The sequence below is a fragment of the Choristoneura fumiferana genome, chromosome 3 (assembly GCF_025370935.1).
Source record: "Choristoneura fumiferana chromosome 3, NRCan_CFum_1, whole genome shotgun sequence".
Classification (NCBI taxonomy): domain Eukaryota; kingdom Metazoa; phylum Arthropoda; class Insecta; order Lepidoptera; family Tortricidae; genus Choristoneura; species Choristoneura fumiferana.
Window position 1 is genome coordinate 22582355 of NC_133474.1, and position 15195 is coordinate 22597549.

A 15195-nucleotide genomic window follows, 5' to 3' on the forward strand; every position below is an offset into this window, starting at 1 on the left:
CCAGATTTTTTTTAGCAAATCCATTTATAATATACTAAATTTATTTAAAATACGTTTCATTCTATTATCAGACTGGCACAGATCTTTCAAGTTTGGATATTAGACTATGTACCGCTCAGCCAGACAACACAGTATACAGTTGCATTAGAGGGTATAAAAGGTGTATGGTGTGCCGGGATTATTCCCCCGCGTCTTTGTCAAGGATTTAGGATTATTACTGTAAAATACCTAGTATTTTGTAATATCATTAATATAATGTTAGTCACACTTAAGTTATAAACATTCAGTTGTTTTCATTCCCGAGCATTGTCTTCGGAGTTAACTAATTGAAATAATCTAGAAATAAACAAGAAGAATGTGAAATAACTTTTTTTTACTTTTTTATTCTATAAAGATAAGATATAGGTACATACTTATAAATATTTTAGAAAACAAGAACTGGAAAAACTTAGAAAAATAAATAGTAAGTAATTTAATTACTTGTCAAATAATTTTATGGGCTAAAAAGTTGTTTTTAAATCTTGCTGGCGCGGGCGCATTGCGCGGGCTCACGCCTGCGGGAGCGGGTCCAGATAAAATCCTTCGCACGCGACGCGCGCAATTAGCGCTGCTTGTACTATTTTTCAATAGGCATAGGCGTCCACCCCATGTGCACCCGCTCAATGCAAACCGCGTCAGCTAACTTGGGCCCTTATTCTCGGGCATAATCATCCATCCATTGGCAGGCCATCTAACACGGGGAACAGATGGCCGTTGGGGCGAAAAGTTCTCCAATGGAGACCGCAGATCAGCAATCGCAGCGTATCTACGACCAACGAGATGCCCGGATGATTTGGTTAAAGCCGTGGGTTCATGGTGGATGCAGGCCGCTTCAAACCGATGCATCAGGTCGATAGGTGAGACCTATGTCCATAAGTGGACGTGGCTGATATGAGCATGATGATGAATCATCCATCACTTTCGCATACCCATGCTATCTTTTTTGTCCATTGCGGCGTTTTAGGGGGGATGTCTTTGTTCAACTACAGACGTCTTCCGGCTGATGATGTATAATTTAATTTATGAGTTGTAAGACAAAACGGCGCGGTATCCCTGGAAGCTGTCACTCGGTGTTGACCCGTAACAGCCGCAGCTTGTTGTCATCGAGCAGCGCGACGCCCGAGTCGTTGGTGCCGCCGCAGTAGTGGGACGACGAGAACACTGAGATCAGCCGCCCGCGCAGCTGGCACTGCGAACATACCAACCAGAGACAGTGCTTACTGAACCAGGGCATTGGGATAAACATGGCCTCGTCTGCATTCTTCTTCAGGTGACATATAGGGAACAATCACGAGTCATGTTTTATGTCAAAAAAAAAGATTAAATCCATTATCCACTACTCTAAGGGTTGCTCAATTTCATAGTTAACCTTGGATACAGTGAGTTCCATATATTTTGACACTACCGACCTGGGTTAGCAGTAAACCCTGGTCCACGCAAGACTGCCTCAAATTCACAATAATAAAAAAATAACATCAACGTGCTGATGCCGTGTAAGGCTGTCCAGTAGGGAATTGGTACAACGTTTACCGAATACCTACCTACTTCGAACTGGTGTGGGCAAAGTGACTGGAAGAGCGGTCGGGTGCAGGGTGAAATCGTGGCTGCGAAACATCCGGGAATGGACTGGAGACACAAGTGCAGCGTAGCTCTTCACCCTCGCCAAAGACCGAGAGAGACAGCAGTGCTAACTGCCAACCTTCACTATTAAGAGGCACTATCGTAGTAAAATTATAAGTCGTAAACGAGGAGCTGGGAAGAGGCCGGCCAAGACTGCTAGTCCGCCTCTGACGTCTGCCTCTTCTTCGCCACTTCCGCTATTCTTCGAGTAATGAGCAGACATGACACTCACCATGAACCCAGTCTGGTGCAGTTCGTGCGCTCTCAGCACGTGCGACAGTTGGTTGGCGAGCAGGAAGCGGTCGAGTGCGTTCTGGTCAAACACGTGGCCGGTGCCGCGCTTGGCGTTCGCCGCGAAGCCCTCGTTGGCGGCCAGCTCTAGCGCCAGCGTTGCTGTGGTCTTGTTGGGTCTGAGGAACACGGATGTTGGGGCTCGACATTCAGACAGCTGATAAAGAATTGTGGGCGGTTGAGAAACTGGAGCTTAATGTTTTTTGACAAAACTGGATCTGACAAAAGTCCAGGAATAGGAAAGGCAGAGTGATTAGGTTATTACTGGACCAATCTGCACTTACCATCTGCGCCGGATGCTTACAATCAAAAGATTGTTTACCTACATCGCTTCTGCGCCAATCCGCGCCTCTCAAAAGACGGCATCTAAATTTTATCTTTCTTATTATCTTTGTTTTTATTACAATTTTGCCATCAGAAACACTTGCATCACACGTAGGCATAAAAACGTTACGAACGTGTAGTATACCTATGCAGCTGCATGGCAAAAGGTAAATGTAAGATAGGCTTTTGAAAATCCCGTCTAGCACGACGAGAGATACCAAAGTTACCATTGATTGGAGCGCCATTGCTTACTTGACCGGATCGTTCCAGAGCAACTCCCAGGCGATGGAACTCTGTTCGGCGGGCTTCGGCAGTGGCACCGGCACCTTGTCTATCGCCGAGATGAGTGGACACACCCACGGCGGCGGAATACCTCCGTGGCAACAGAACACCTGGGTACACAGCCGTGATGAACGCACATTGCAGACACTCGCGTATACGAATACGACTAACTGTACCCTAACTTTCAACTGGTGTGGTGTGGTGACAGGTCTAGGTACCTTATCGTCAACGACAGCCGCTAGCGGTAACGCGTCAAACACTTGGTTAACGGCTGCCCATACTCGACCACCATCCGTCTCGCCGTACTTGTTTATACACTCTCTGTTGGACAAAATAAGTTTTTGTTGAAAAATAATAATCCCATTTTATTACATACCAAAGACCAACGTTCAAGGTAATTCGATCACAAGAAAAAAGAAGTCCGTGGAAATCGACTCACAACAGCCCGTATCGACAGCGACAGGAAGAATGCATGTTGTACTTAGACGTACCTATACAGATACGTTTACAACTATGTTATACCTACAGAGATCATTCATGAAAGGTCTGCTGATCTAATTTGGTAAAAATACTTTAATTTCTTATGCTCTTTATATAAACTGAACTTGTGTTGGGGGAGGCCACAATAGAGTGATCTCTCCAAACGGATGTTATGCCTGGGAACCGAAGACCGAAAGAAGAGAGTACACCTATTTAAAAAGTTGTATTTATGTCTTGAGTAACTTCGATGGGGAGCTACGCAGGATATGGCAGTTTCTCTCCTATCATTAAGTGTGACACTACACTGGCAGCGAGTGAAGCTGTCAGCAAATACCTAAACCTAAAGCCCCATTTAGACAATGCTATTTGTTATTTGTTTCATCAACAGAATGGCTAAGTCCGCAATGTAACGCAACTCGCATGCAAGCTCTTGCAACGTCTAAATAGGGTTTAATTTAATCGCAGTACTAACGTGTAGAACGTGAACATCTTCTGTATATCCCTGGTCTCGTGGTTGCCCCGCACCATGAGCACGGCATGCGGCCGCTGGATCTTGGCAGCCATCAGATACGCCAGCACCTCGCAGCCGTGCGGCCCGCGGTCCACGTAGTCGCCGAGGAACAGGAAGTGCGTCGGCGCCAGGGCCGTGCCCGTGGGCCAGAGGGCCGCTTCGATCGACATCAGGGCTGCTAAGTTGCCGTGGAGATCGCCTGGGGGGATGACTTACTTTTATGTTTTATGATTTACGGAGCCATTGCCCGCAGCTTTACCATCACGCGATCCGTTTGTTCGTTTGCCCCCTATTCCATAAAAAAAAAACTCCACTCCCGTATTACACCTAAGTCATAAGATCTGGCAGTGTAATTAAAATTGCAAACTTAATTTTACTAAATCCCATGGTAATTCGCGAAAATGACATAACTAGAGATCTTCATTTACATCGTATGACAAACATCCGTGCAACACTTTGACATCCTAGCAATTGAAATTTAGGGATTTGATCGCATTCCGTGGGAATATCGGAATAAATAACCTAAGCATAAAAAACATTTTTAATACAAGCTTTTTTTGCTGAATGTACTTTTTGTTGACTAAGAGTCTACGAGTGCAAGATGCCTCACCCACAACATAAACCGGTGAGTTGACCCTAAGCAGCCTGGGCTCGCTGGCGCATATCGGCCGCACGGCGTCAGCCAGCTTTATGAGGAGATTGCCCATCGATAATTCTTCATTCTGCGTAGCCCACGCCATCGCCGGCTTCCCTGCCAGCTGATGGCTCACCGATGGACGCCCCTAGTTAGAAAAGACCAAAGTCTATTTATGAAGAAGCTCAAAACACGTATACAACGTGTTTACTTTACGGGCTAGTGTTAATGACGCGCTCGTCGCAGTCCCGGCCGGCGTTACGTGCGCTGGCGCGACGCCTGGACCTCCGTGGTGATCTCGACTACCGATCGCAACGAGTTAAGCTCCTTCCTGTATCATTTGGCATGGACATCGATTGCTTAAGGCCATCCAGTTCCAAGTTTCAATCTGGCACTGCCCTGAAGCATTTCTAGGTGCTTTTTGTAGTAGAATCTTTGAAATTGAGCCCTAAAAATCTCGGTACTTGAAGTATTTACATGCGGCGACTTCTCGATGGGCATCGCGAAGTACCGCACAGCCGCAAGAGCCTCGACGGGCACCGCGGCGGGGCCCAGCACTTCCAGCGAGCGCGCCGGCCCCGTTATCAACTTCGCCGTCGATGCGCTCACGGCTTCTTCTGCAGACAAATGGACAAGTCCACTGTTACACCAATATCTGTTAAGTTTCTGTTAGATATTCTTATATATCTAGATGATTCATACTGTCTTTGTTTATTTCTCGGGTTCAACGCGACAGAGCATCTGTGTGGCAACGCGCAGCCCGTAGGACGTCTAGACGACAGAGACGCAGAGTGGCGGCGCAGTGCCTAAATTTGGCGTGGACAAGATAAATTTTGCGAGGCCCCATGAGGGCGCCACGCATTAGATAACGGATGTTTAATGAATAAAAAAACGAGACACTTTCGAGGCGAGAGGCTCCTTAAAACCGCGAGGCCGTAGCCTGTGGCCCACGTCGCCTGCGTTTAGCTCTGCAGAGATGCACCACCTGGTCCTTCACTAGATAGACTGTTATACCATCGAAGTGGCGAAGCTCGAGCAGCTCGTTGGGCGCCCTGCGGCGCAGGCGCACGGTGTAAGCGGCCACGCTGTAGTCGCAGGGCGCCGCCGCCGCGCGCCGCGTGCCGCTGGCCCCGCGCGGGGCGCTCTCCCGCTCGCTGAGACGCGGCGCCACGCCAGAACTGTTCGCTAGAGACAAACAACCCTACCAATAGTATCAGTCATAGAGTAAGATCCCAGAACCGCCAGACTACTATTTCTCATGAATATAGAACCTGCAAGGGCCATCATGTCATCATCATGTAGTATTTGTATGTACTTTCAACACCTACATACCAGCTAAGTTGGGTAAGACGGCCCTGAATCTTATTCTTGTGTTAAGGGGGACTGGGGAGCCCCTGCGCCATAAGATGACTGCCACCTGCTTACACCGGATGCCCGTAACTCTGGCAATGACGTCGCCCCATATCTATCAGGAGGTCTGCCGAGAATGTGCCTTCCAGTTCCAGTCCAGGAAGTCGCGAACCTTTATCCCAATGTTATTTCTTTGAGCATTCTTTGATGCTTCAGTGAGACAAATACATAAGTACGTCTATTTCGGAGGATTATCTACAAGTATACCTATGAATGATACTCACAAGTTTGTGCGGCTGCCTTCGGTAGTGATATGGACGTCACCACCTTTTCATTTTCCCTTTCTCTGCAACATTAAAAAATCTTATCGGTTCTACCCCACAACCAAACCAAGCAAGGTTGAATGCTTCAACTGTATAAATGTCCGAGAACATCTACTTAAGTAACTTAGCCCTCTTAGTGAGCACCGAAGATACTCCCACACTTCATACAGTGAAGATCCTTAAGCTGTGCCAACGCTTAACAAACAATGTTTTACTCCGTTTTAGGTAGTTGCGTGTGCAATGTATTAGCAAGATGAAAGGTTTTTCATTATAGTTACTGCAAGTCGACGAGGTAGCTGGAGATGCTTCTTGGCGCGCGCAGCAGAGAGCTGGTTCCCCGCAGACGCTGCTCGCCGACGCCGCGCAGGAACTCTTCTATCGGCAGCTGCGCGTTGGCTTGGATGCCGAGCTGCCTGTGCGAATATTGCTGGTTAGTTCCAGTTATCCTGCATTCAGTGGCACGACTTCGTAACAAGTCGGTTTCCCCACCTACGGGTGCACCCACCACGGTGCCTCTGCTTGAGAGGCCTAAGACAAGAGACAAAGCGCTAGCCTCCACGGCTTTTTTTTACCATCATCCACTGATATATGTCATCTGTAATCTCTGGTCCTTTTTCAAAATAAGCATTTTGTCTTGATTTGGTTGGTTGCCTGTCTGAGATAGTCCTCATCTACGGTCCTCATGTTATATATAGCCCATTACCTGAGACAGGAATCGGCGTCGCGCGCCACACTAAGGGCATCCACCGGCAGTTGCCGGGCTGCTCGCGCAGCGGCCACCAGCTCTTTGAACTCCACGTACTCTAGCTTCGTATCGCGATTGGTGTCGAAGTATCTGACGTCGAAAAAGAAAATCTAATTAGAACTCAGCTTTGACGCATTCGCAAGCAGCCGATAGGCTGAGAGGCTCGATACTTCTCAGGTGTTGAAAAACGCACCGACCGTTCCAAGTGTCTGTAAAATTGACACAAAAGTTGAAAGAATTTATGTGAAAACAGAAAGGGCGTTAAGAAGTAGGTATATAATTGCCCAATAATAACGATTCCGTGGTGCTGTACACCTTACAAAATAAACCTATACGAGTATGTAGGTACCTACTTAAATTTCCCTGGAATGTTCTCTGTTTTTCCATTCGCATCATACTTTTCCAACTAGTATTTCTTTAGATAGGTACATTCAAATACATATAACATTTTGAGGAAAAATAGATATTAAAAACGAGTAAAATAGTGAAATTACACTTCTATTAAAATAATTCAGAAAAGTGCACCATCTCGCTAAATAAACCCCTTGAAGAAATACACCTACAGAGAATTCAGGTAGTATTTCTGTGAACCAAGTGGGTCTTCTAAGGAAGTGCACCTTTGGAGAAAGTGCTATTTCTGGAAAGTTTATTTTATGGTCCTAGTCCTTCCCCACATACCCTTCGCTTCCCCGCCACCGATTCCACAGACAGCATCAGCCCTAAGTAGAGCTAGGAATAACAAGTGGCGCTATTTTCCAGTTTACAGTGCAAACGGTGTCTTTTGAGAAGCACAGAAGCGTGTAGACAAGACAATCTCGCTCTCCCTTGATCATGGGCCAGAGCCGGCGTTGTCCTCGGAGCTCGCGTTTATTATGTTACCCACCTGTCGTAGCAAATACCTGAAGATGTATCTGCAGCGTACTTCCGCCGTGACGCCGCTGTGCTGGGTCGCGGGCTCCAAGGCTGCCATCCACAGCAACAGCTCCAAATAGGAGAGACCGCCCCGGCCGCACACGTCAGCTGCTCTGGAGAGGTGAGTGAACAGATCAGCCCCTGTGCCACAAAAGTTACATTTGATAGGTACAATTTGACAAATTGTAACATTCTACTAAGAGAATCTTAATAATGTTGTCGAATTATAGCACTTGTAATTTTTGTGGTACAACAACGGTACGATACGAACTTCGATTTACAAATTACCTAGTAGCCCCCTAGGTGTTTAAAGCTTTGATCTGTCGCAGCACACAACGATGCGGACGCGGTACGACGCAACGTCATGACACGGCGTATGTCTGTGCGTTGGAGCGGTCAGTTGATTTTTTGCAGCCACGGAAGTACTCGTATACGTCGTGATGAACAATATGGAAATTTTAAGATTTGAGCTTTCATGTTCCCTTGGCACGCAAAACTATTTATAATTAAGTCCTGAGAGTAAGGGGCTGTTTCACCATCCATTGATTAGTGTTAACTGACGGTTAAATGTGATGCCTATTCGAACAAAACAGAGACGACATCACATTTAACCGTCAGTTAACACTAATCAATGGATGGTGAAACAGCCCCTTAGTCTAGGTGTTCATGATAAGTCGTGGTAGCTTAGTGATTTGAATGGTGGTCTCTCCAAAAGTGGGTTCAAACCTCGCACAACAGCGGTGAGATTTTTTCGAAAGTTATGGGCGAAATGACACTTAAAACCATGAGGTTTATGCTGAAGGAAAACATGGTGAGGAGGCAGCGAACACCTGCGGAGCAATTCAACGGTGTGTGTGAAAGTACAAACGGCGCTGAGTCCGCGTGGGAACTATGCAGCCCAAACCCTAGTGATACTGAGAGCATGACGGTGCAAAGTCGTAGGTGTATCTAAAGATGGAGAATGGAGATGACATCTGCTTCTGTGCCTTAGGTTAGAAAGCCCCTTTTACTCGTCGGCCCTGGGGTAGAATAAGAAGAGCGGTCGCTCAAGGCGCCAGATGGCGAGGGGTGCCATTACATTCTCCAGTTTCCAGTGCAAAGTAAAATTTTGATGCCACCCTTTAAGAGGCGCGAAAGCGGTGCAGATCTAGTTACCTTCTCCTTATAAGTATTCTATCATGGATATATACTTTTACTTTTTTCCATGCTTTTATTTAGTTTCACCTGTCCCGATGTCTGTCTGTCCGTCTGTCTATCTGTCTGTCTGTCTGTAATCAAATCTTGCAACTTAAATTCGACCAACTTCAAGTAGTTGGATTGACTTGAAATGGTATACTTTGTATTGTAAATTGCGTGACAATACAATAATATGATAGTGACATCCTGGTAGTCCGGCCAGGATCATCTCCACAGGACAGACTCTTCAACGGTTAATGGCATCCACTTGAAATTTGGTATGCAAATGTAGTTTGGGTGACAATATAAGTAGGTAACAGTAAACAAACAGTACGTCAGCAAAAAAAGCTTGTATTAATAAAAAATGAATTTTTACCAAAAACTTTTAATGTTGTGATGTTAGCGTCTCGTTTGGTTCTATGTTTTTCGATGTCTGCTTGTTACCTGAACAGGCTGGCACACTGCGGCCGCTGCCAACCGAGGTCCATCATGAACTGGCTGAACAGATGTGCTCCCATATACAGCGAGGGATACACCATCTGCGTAAACTCGCGGTACATGCGGATCTGATCTGCAAAACAACTAAATAGTTAGATAAGCATGGTCAAGAACTTTAATTCATTACCTTAATTTCAAATCAAAAGTCATTACGATTTTCCTTGTTAATTAATGCGATGTCACTATGACGTTTACTGTGAAATGGTTCCATGGTGGCTCATGAATTAAAGCCCTTGAACGTACATCATCAAAAAAAATAACAGACTACAAAAAACCATGAAAATATTTTTCTACCAGCTCGGATTCGGTGCAAGTGCACGAAGCACGAGCTAGCAGGAGTGGACCTATAAGTCATAAGTCCTACCTTATCTACGTAATACAGTAGGTACAGTCGAGTTCATAAACTTGTGAGCAAAAATTTGATCAAAAATATCTGAACACGCTTCTACGCCGATATCAATAGAGTCGTGTTCAGATATTTTTGATCAAAATTTTTCTCACAAGTTTATGAACTCGACTGTACACACTTTTATTGGGCTTTTATTTACTTTTATCATGCCTGTGGCTCGTGCTGAGGCTCCGACTTCAAACTGGTAGAAAATTATTATCATGGTTTTTTTCGTGCCATAGGTATCTGGCAGTGAGGCCAGATAAAGACAGTGAGGGCTCGAGAGGTCTCCGAAATGTCAAATGGCGCTGTTTTTGGATTGAGCTACGCGGGTTTATTTATAATTTGAATGATTTTGTGAATAGTTTGCAATACCTGAAATTAATTATGGCAAATATGCGTTAAGGGACAATGAATGTCTGTGTTTTGAGACAGTTTTGTCTTTCGGAAAACTTTGTCCTCACTTTTTTCCGAACAAAACGTGAATACGCAACACGACATTTTATGACTACCTATACTTCAAGCAGGACCTTTGCCTACAGTGGCGCCAACTGGTGAGCGCGAAAACGGTAGCCCTCATTACAAAGACTGGTACTACTGCTTCGTGGTGCGTGAGCTTTAGGCGTGCATTGGGTAAATTTGAGGATAGGCAGGGCCTTGAGCTTGAACTGACGCAATGCAAGCTGTGCCAGCACTTAGATTCTGGCCAGCGAAAGCTGTCCGAGCATTTTTTACGAAAATTTAATCTGGTATCATTTTTTGAGACTGTCAAAATTGTCATAATATTGTCATTCTAGCCCGGCTTAGATAATTTTGATACTTCTGCTATAAGAAATATTTTTTTTTTTTGTTTAATTCAACCTACCATCCTCAAACTGCAAAATGTTATGAGATTATGTTAGAATTAAACTGTTAGAAGATGTATGTAATGCCAATCTGGTCAAAATGGTCCAAAAATTGATGCTTCTGGACTGTACGTAAATGAGCAAGATTGAGATTTTATGACAAAGGTCATAAAATTTACCAAGGGACTCCTAAAGACCATCATCACTTTCACACCATCATTACATGAATTTTGATGCAGCTTGAAGACTTCGGGTATACTTATTTAAATTATTACTTATCTGGAAAATTTAAATAATTTCTAAGTAAGTATCAACATCGTTTTAATCAGTGTACAGCTAGTGTTGTCAGCCTCATTTTTATATATTTACCGCTGTTTCTCAGGGACAGCTTTCCTTTCGCTGGTCAGAGTCTATGAATCGACCTACCATCCTTGTTATAGTTGGCGGCCTGCAACAGCTGATAGTTGGGCGAGGCGAGCCCCACGGCGCCGCCCGCGCACTCCGCGCCCAGCAGGGTGTTCTCCTCGCACACTTCTATCAGCACGCCGCATTCCATCTCTTGCTGTTCACAGGGAATGCAAGACATCAAATAGGCTCTGGCTGAACACAGTAACGCCACTATTTAAAAAAAACTCGTACCTCAAAATAGACAATTTTCTGAGTGAACTTTATGAGCATTTAAGTCAAGGTTGAAATTTGTTGACATATTGATTTAGACACGAGATTTTTTCAAAGTAGTGACTGTATTTCTTACATGAGGTCCCCCTTAATTATTTTTATTTTTAACCTCTCTCCCACGAAAAAAGAGAGGTGCTATACCTAAGTTTGACGCCAATATCTGTATGTCTGTCTGTTTGTCTGTGGTATCGTATCTCTCAAACGGATGGACCTGTTTCGATGTGCTATTATAGGTGAAACCGATGAGTTTCCTTGCGGTGATTTAGCTATGGTTCATTAAAATCGGTTCAGCCGTTTTTGAGATTTGAACTTTGGAATGAAAATGCAGGTTTTTCAAATCCGATACGTCCGAAGCGTACGATGCGGATAAGTGGACGCCTACCTTTAGTTGGTAAGTTTATATTACTTCATTGCTGTAGTAGGTATGTACAGTCGAACAATTTGAATTATGACCCAGGGTGGAACCTTTGCAGTACTAATGTCATATTGACATCTCATACTTTGTCAAGGAAATCATAGTGAAATTAATTATTAAAAGGTTCCACACCCTGGGCCATTCATGATTCAATTTGTTCGACTGTATATCTATAATAAAATGTTAAAGTAAAGCGAGGCTCCCATTCAACCAAATAAAAAGACCTCACATTGCATACATGTTACTAAGAAGCAGGCCTCTGCTAATACTAGATAAAAAAATAAGAACTAACCGGCGTACATTGTGACAACTACCTACATATATTCAATAGGTAGGTAAGGTAGGTACAGAAACTTCGGTGCGCGAGCGCAACTCGCTGTCAGCCGGTCTTTTGATTTGATCTTACACTCTCGAAGTCCTTGCACTGGTCCCCCATAGCCATGGCGGCGAACATCGCCACCTCGGGGCTCCGCAGGGCCGCGTGCGCGCGCAGGCGTTCCAGCTCCACCGCGTTGAACCACTGCAGCCGGTTGCGGACGCCCTGACAAGCCGAACAGTACAGTCACCAGCACCAATATATGACACAACAAGCGTGCATAAATATCTGATACGACTCTATTTCTAGGGCCGGAAGGACGTGTCAGATATTTTTGCACGCTCCTCTGTGGCAGATACTAATGCTGGTGACTGTACCTATAATAGTTATTTATGTGGCTGGTGCATAATGATAGGCATTAAAGTACGAGTGTGGTTTTATGAAACGAGCCGAAGGCGAGTTTCATAATAAGATCACACGAGTGTTTTAATGCCTAATTACCTATGTATAGCCGCATACATAACTTTATCTACATGCATATCATAAGTTTTCTATAATATGTTCAGATATGGCCTGTATTTTTAAGTTAGTGTTACTGATAACTAGTTTGAAGTACCTACCAAAGCTTAAATAAAACAGATAATAAAAAACTAAAGTTTTATTTATAATAATAATTATTATCTACATGCATGTCATAAGTTTTCTACAATATGTACAGATATGCATTGCTAAAAAAACTATTACCGATACTTTAATATAAACATTAAGATGCACCCGCAGATACCAGGTTTCTTAATAAAGGCCATTTGATAGTCGTTTCTGAACATATAATAGGGAAGTTATGATATGCATGTAGATAAAACTATTAAGGCACGGCCACATGCAAGTCGCTCGACGCTTTACGTTTTCAACGTCAAATCTGGTCACGTGACATATAGCGATAAAGCTGAAAATGTTGAGCTTTATCGCTGGAAAAAAACCTCTTCAATTTCATATTAAATGATATTGTAACGAATGACTCACGTCTTAAACCGAGTTTAGCTCGACATGTTTCGGGCTATTTCGTAGCCCTTCTTCTCAGGAGTACGCGACTCGGCGGCTGCCGCACTGGTGTCGCGCGAGCAGAGCGGTGGCTCGTAGTGTGCGTGTTGCGGCAGCCGCCGAGTCGCGTACTCCTGAGAGGAAGGGCAACGAAATAGCCCGAAACATGTCGAGCTAAACTCGGTTTAAGACGCGAGTTATCCGTTACAATATCATTTAATATTAGTGAGTCTCACGGTAGTTTCATGTTCAAAACTCTTCAATTTCGGCAAAAACACTGATATTTTGTATTATTCACTCCAATTTCTTTTATTTGTACCACCTACCACGCACTGCTAAATACTAAATGAGATTAAGAAATCAGCTTCCAAGACCAAGATCATTCCTGCAAGTAGCCATCTTGTCACTGTTGCTCGACGCGGCGACTTGACGCTACTTTTTTGAGTCGCGGGAAATTCAAAATCACATTCAAAATGGGGTCACGTGACCAGATTTATCGCTGCACCCTGCGCCACACTGCACTAATAGAACTTCTGTAGCGACTGTTAAATGCAGCGGAGACACTGTTGAATTTTCTACAATCACCAACTTGTGCTGCGTTGCATCTTTGACGATGAAAACATCTACAGTACTACTTACAACCTTCATCTTGGTCTGCTTCTTGACATCCCCCTTAATGGGCACCCTGAATACTGCATGGAACACACAGTTTGTGTGGTGGTTCGGCAGCCAGATCTTGTTCACCCGCAGCGGCAGGCAGGGCGACGCGTCGTTACCCAACAACTAAGTACACAAGGACTTTTGGTCGGCCTCAATATCGATGGTAAGTACGGCGTGATCATTATTGATATTATACCTTGACAAGTTCGTATGTGACATTCGGTAGAACTGTGTTGCAGTCAGAATTGCCGAAATTATCACACAAAAACTTGATAAAGGCAGCAGAGGCTCTGCGACAGGGTTCTATCGAGGTGTCAAGTCATAGTCAAGCAGCGAATACACTGCGGGCTCTAAGTGAAATCTAATAAGTATTTCTTTTTTCTTGCATAAGCGTTCGCGCAGTTCAAAATCTGCCACTTACTCCCCGAAACAGTTTTCTTTAATTTCAGTGCTTATACAAAGTAACGCCTATGCAGTTTCATAGCAATACCTATTCAGTTATAACTTAGTATTTCGTTGCTGCTCATCAATAGTAGGCGACTAAATTAATATAAAATATAATGTATGCACTATTGCACTCTCTACGAAGATTCCTGATACAATTGGTATTAGCATTGTAGAAAGATATGCAGTCACCGCATCATGCCCACGCGCAAATTAACGAAGTTAGACTACATGTCCACAGGTCCTGATTATGTTATTATAAAGTAGTACTAGGCATAATTCTAGGAGAACAAAGGCTAGCCTCTGAGTTGAAGCAATGTGCAATTAGTGCAACGTAAAACCCAGAACATTGCGCCAACTCATGTGCAAGCATACAAGATCGGTAAAGAACAGAAGAGCGAATATTCGAGCGTTTTGACCGCGCGGTCAAACGTCTTTTGCGTCCCATGTTTATTAGCACAATGGAAAGACAAGTCACAAGAATTTAAATCTCGCTAAATTCAGCATCGGTACTGTCTTAAATTTTCATACCAAAAAAACAACCCTGGGCATTACCTCTTTTAAATAACACCTGCGAAGACACAAATGACAAAAAAAACTGCAAAAACGCTGAATATTCGCCCAGAAACAGAAAATGCAGAAACAAAACGTTGCTACCATCTATCAGCAAATCAATCTCAAATAAAACGCAGTAAGTACCTCTAAATTCATTTTCTGAGCCGTCATTTTCCAGCTGTTTTTCTCGGTCTTACAAGATGGTATCCAGTATTCACCACTAGTCTCCTTGGTCAGTAAAAATGCTCTCTCAGATGGACAGTATACCAATAAAGAAACAACATCACATAAGTCTCTATAATGCTTGAACATTCTGATGATATTCTATTCTCTGTATTAATTAAAATATTTAGTAAAAAATAGACATGTAAATGTAAAAATACTTTATCAATTTGTGACAGTGTTACTGACACTGACAATAAATAATATATAATTTTAGGTCTAGCTTACACTATGAGCTTTACTGAGAGAAATATAAGTACATTTTCGTTTGAAATAAGCCGTCTGAACCTGAATTTCTAAATTAAAAATGTTTTTTCATATTCCTCATTCATAATCCTGAATGTGCAAAATCTTTTTGCAATAACGAAACGTTGAAATTTTGCTACGTAAAACTTACAACAGATGGCGCTTTTTACGTTGAGATTGAGCTTTTTCTTAGTGCGTTT

At 43.7% G+C, this 15195-nt stretch overlaps 1 protein-coding gene across 4 annotated transcripts; it reads right to left on the reverse strand.

Annotated features, from left to right (window-relative positions):
• Positions 1 to 358: 358 nt before the first annotated feature.
• LOC141426930 (uncharacterized) lies at positions 359 to 14924 on the reverse strand. Of its 4 annotated transcripts, XM_074086204.1 has the most exons (17): positions 14672 to 14924; positions 13508 to 13651; positions 11918 to 12052; positions 10845 to 10980; positions 9132 to 9258; positions 7499 to 7624; positions 6558 to 6689; positions 6133 to 6267; positions 5816 to 5877; positions 5196 to 5366; positions 4659 to 4798; positions 4158 to 4329; positions 3509 to 3746; positions 2775 to 2877; positions 2527 to 2666; positions 1892 to 2069; positions 359 to 1228 (listed from the first exon to the last, which is right to left on the reverse strand). In XM_074086204.1, exons 1-17 carry the CDS (start codon positions 14837 to 14839, stop codon positions 1103 to 1105), a joined length of 2433 nt encoding a protein of 810 aa, XP_073942305.1. In that variant the 5' UTR covers positions 14840 to 14924; the 3' UTR covers positions 359 to 1102. The 4 variants fall into 4 exon arrangements, with proteins under 4 accessions (XP_073942305.1, XP_073942306.1, XP_073942308.1 ...); XM_074086205.1 differs by lacking the exon at positions 13508 to 13651; XM_074086206.1 differs by lacking the exon at positions 359 to 1228 and having other exon boundaries at positions 1954 to 2107.
• Between the last annotated feature and the right edge of the window lie 271 nt (positions 14925 to 15195).

Coding starts and splice junctions, on each gene's coding strand:
- LOC141426930 (XM_074086204.1), bottom strand. CDS start 14,839: ATGTTCAAGCATTATAGAGACTTATGTGATGTTGTTTCTTTATTGGTA. Junction 4,799..5,195: donor CGAGCTTCGCCACTTCGATG/GTATAACAGTCT, acceptor ATTTGTCTGCAG/AAGAAGCCGTGAGCGCATCG. Junction 4,330..4,658: donor CCATCGAGAAGTCGCCGCAT/GTAAATACTTCA, acceptor TTTTCTAACTAG/GGGCGTCCATCGGTGAGCCA.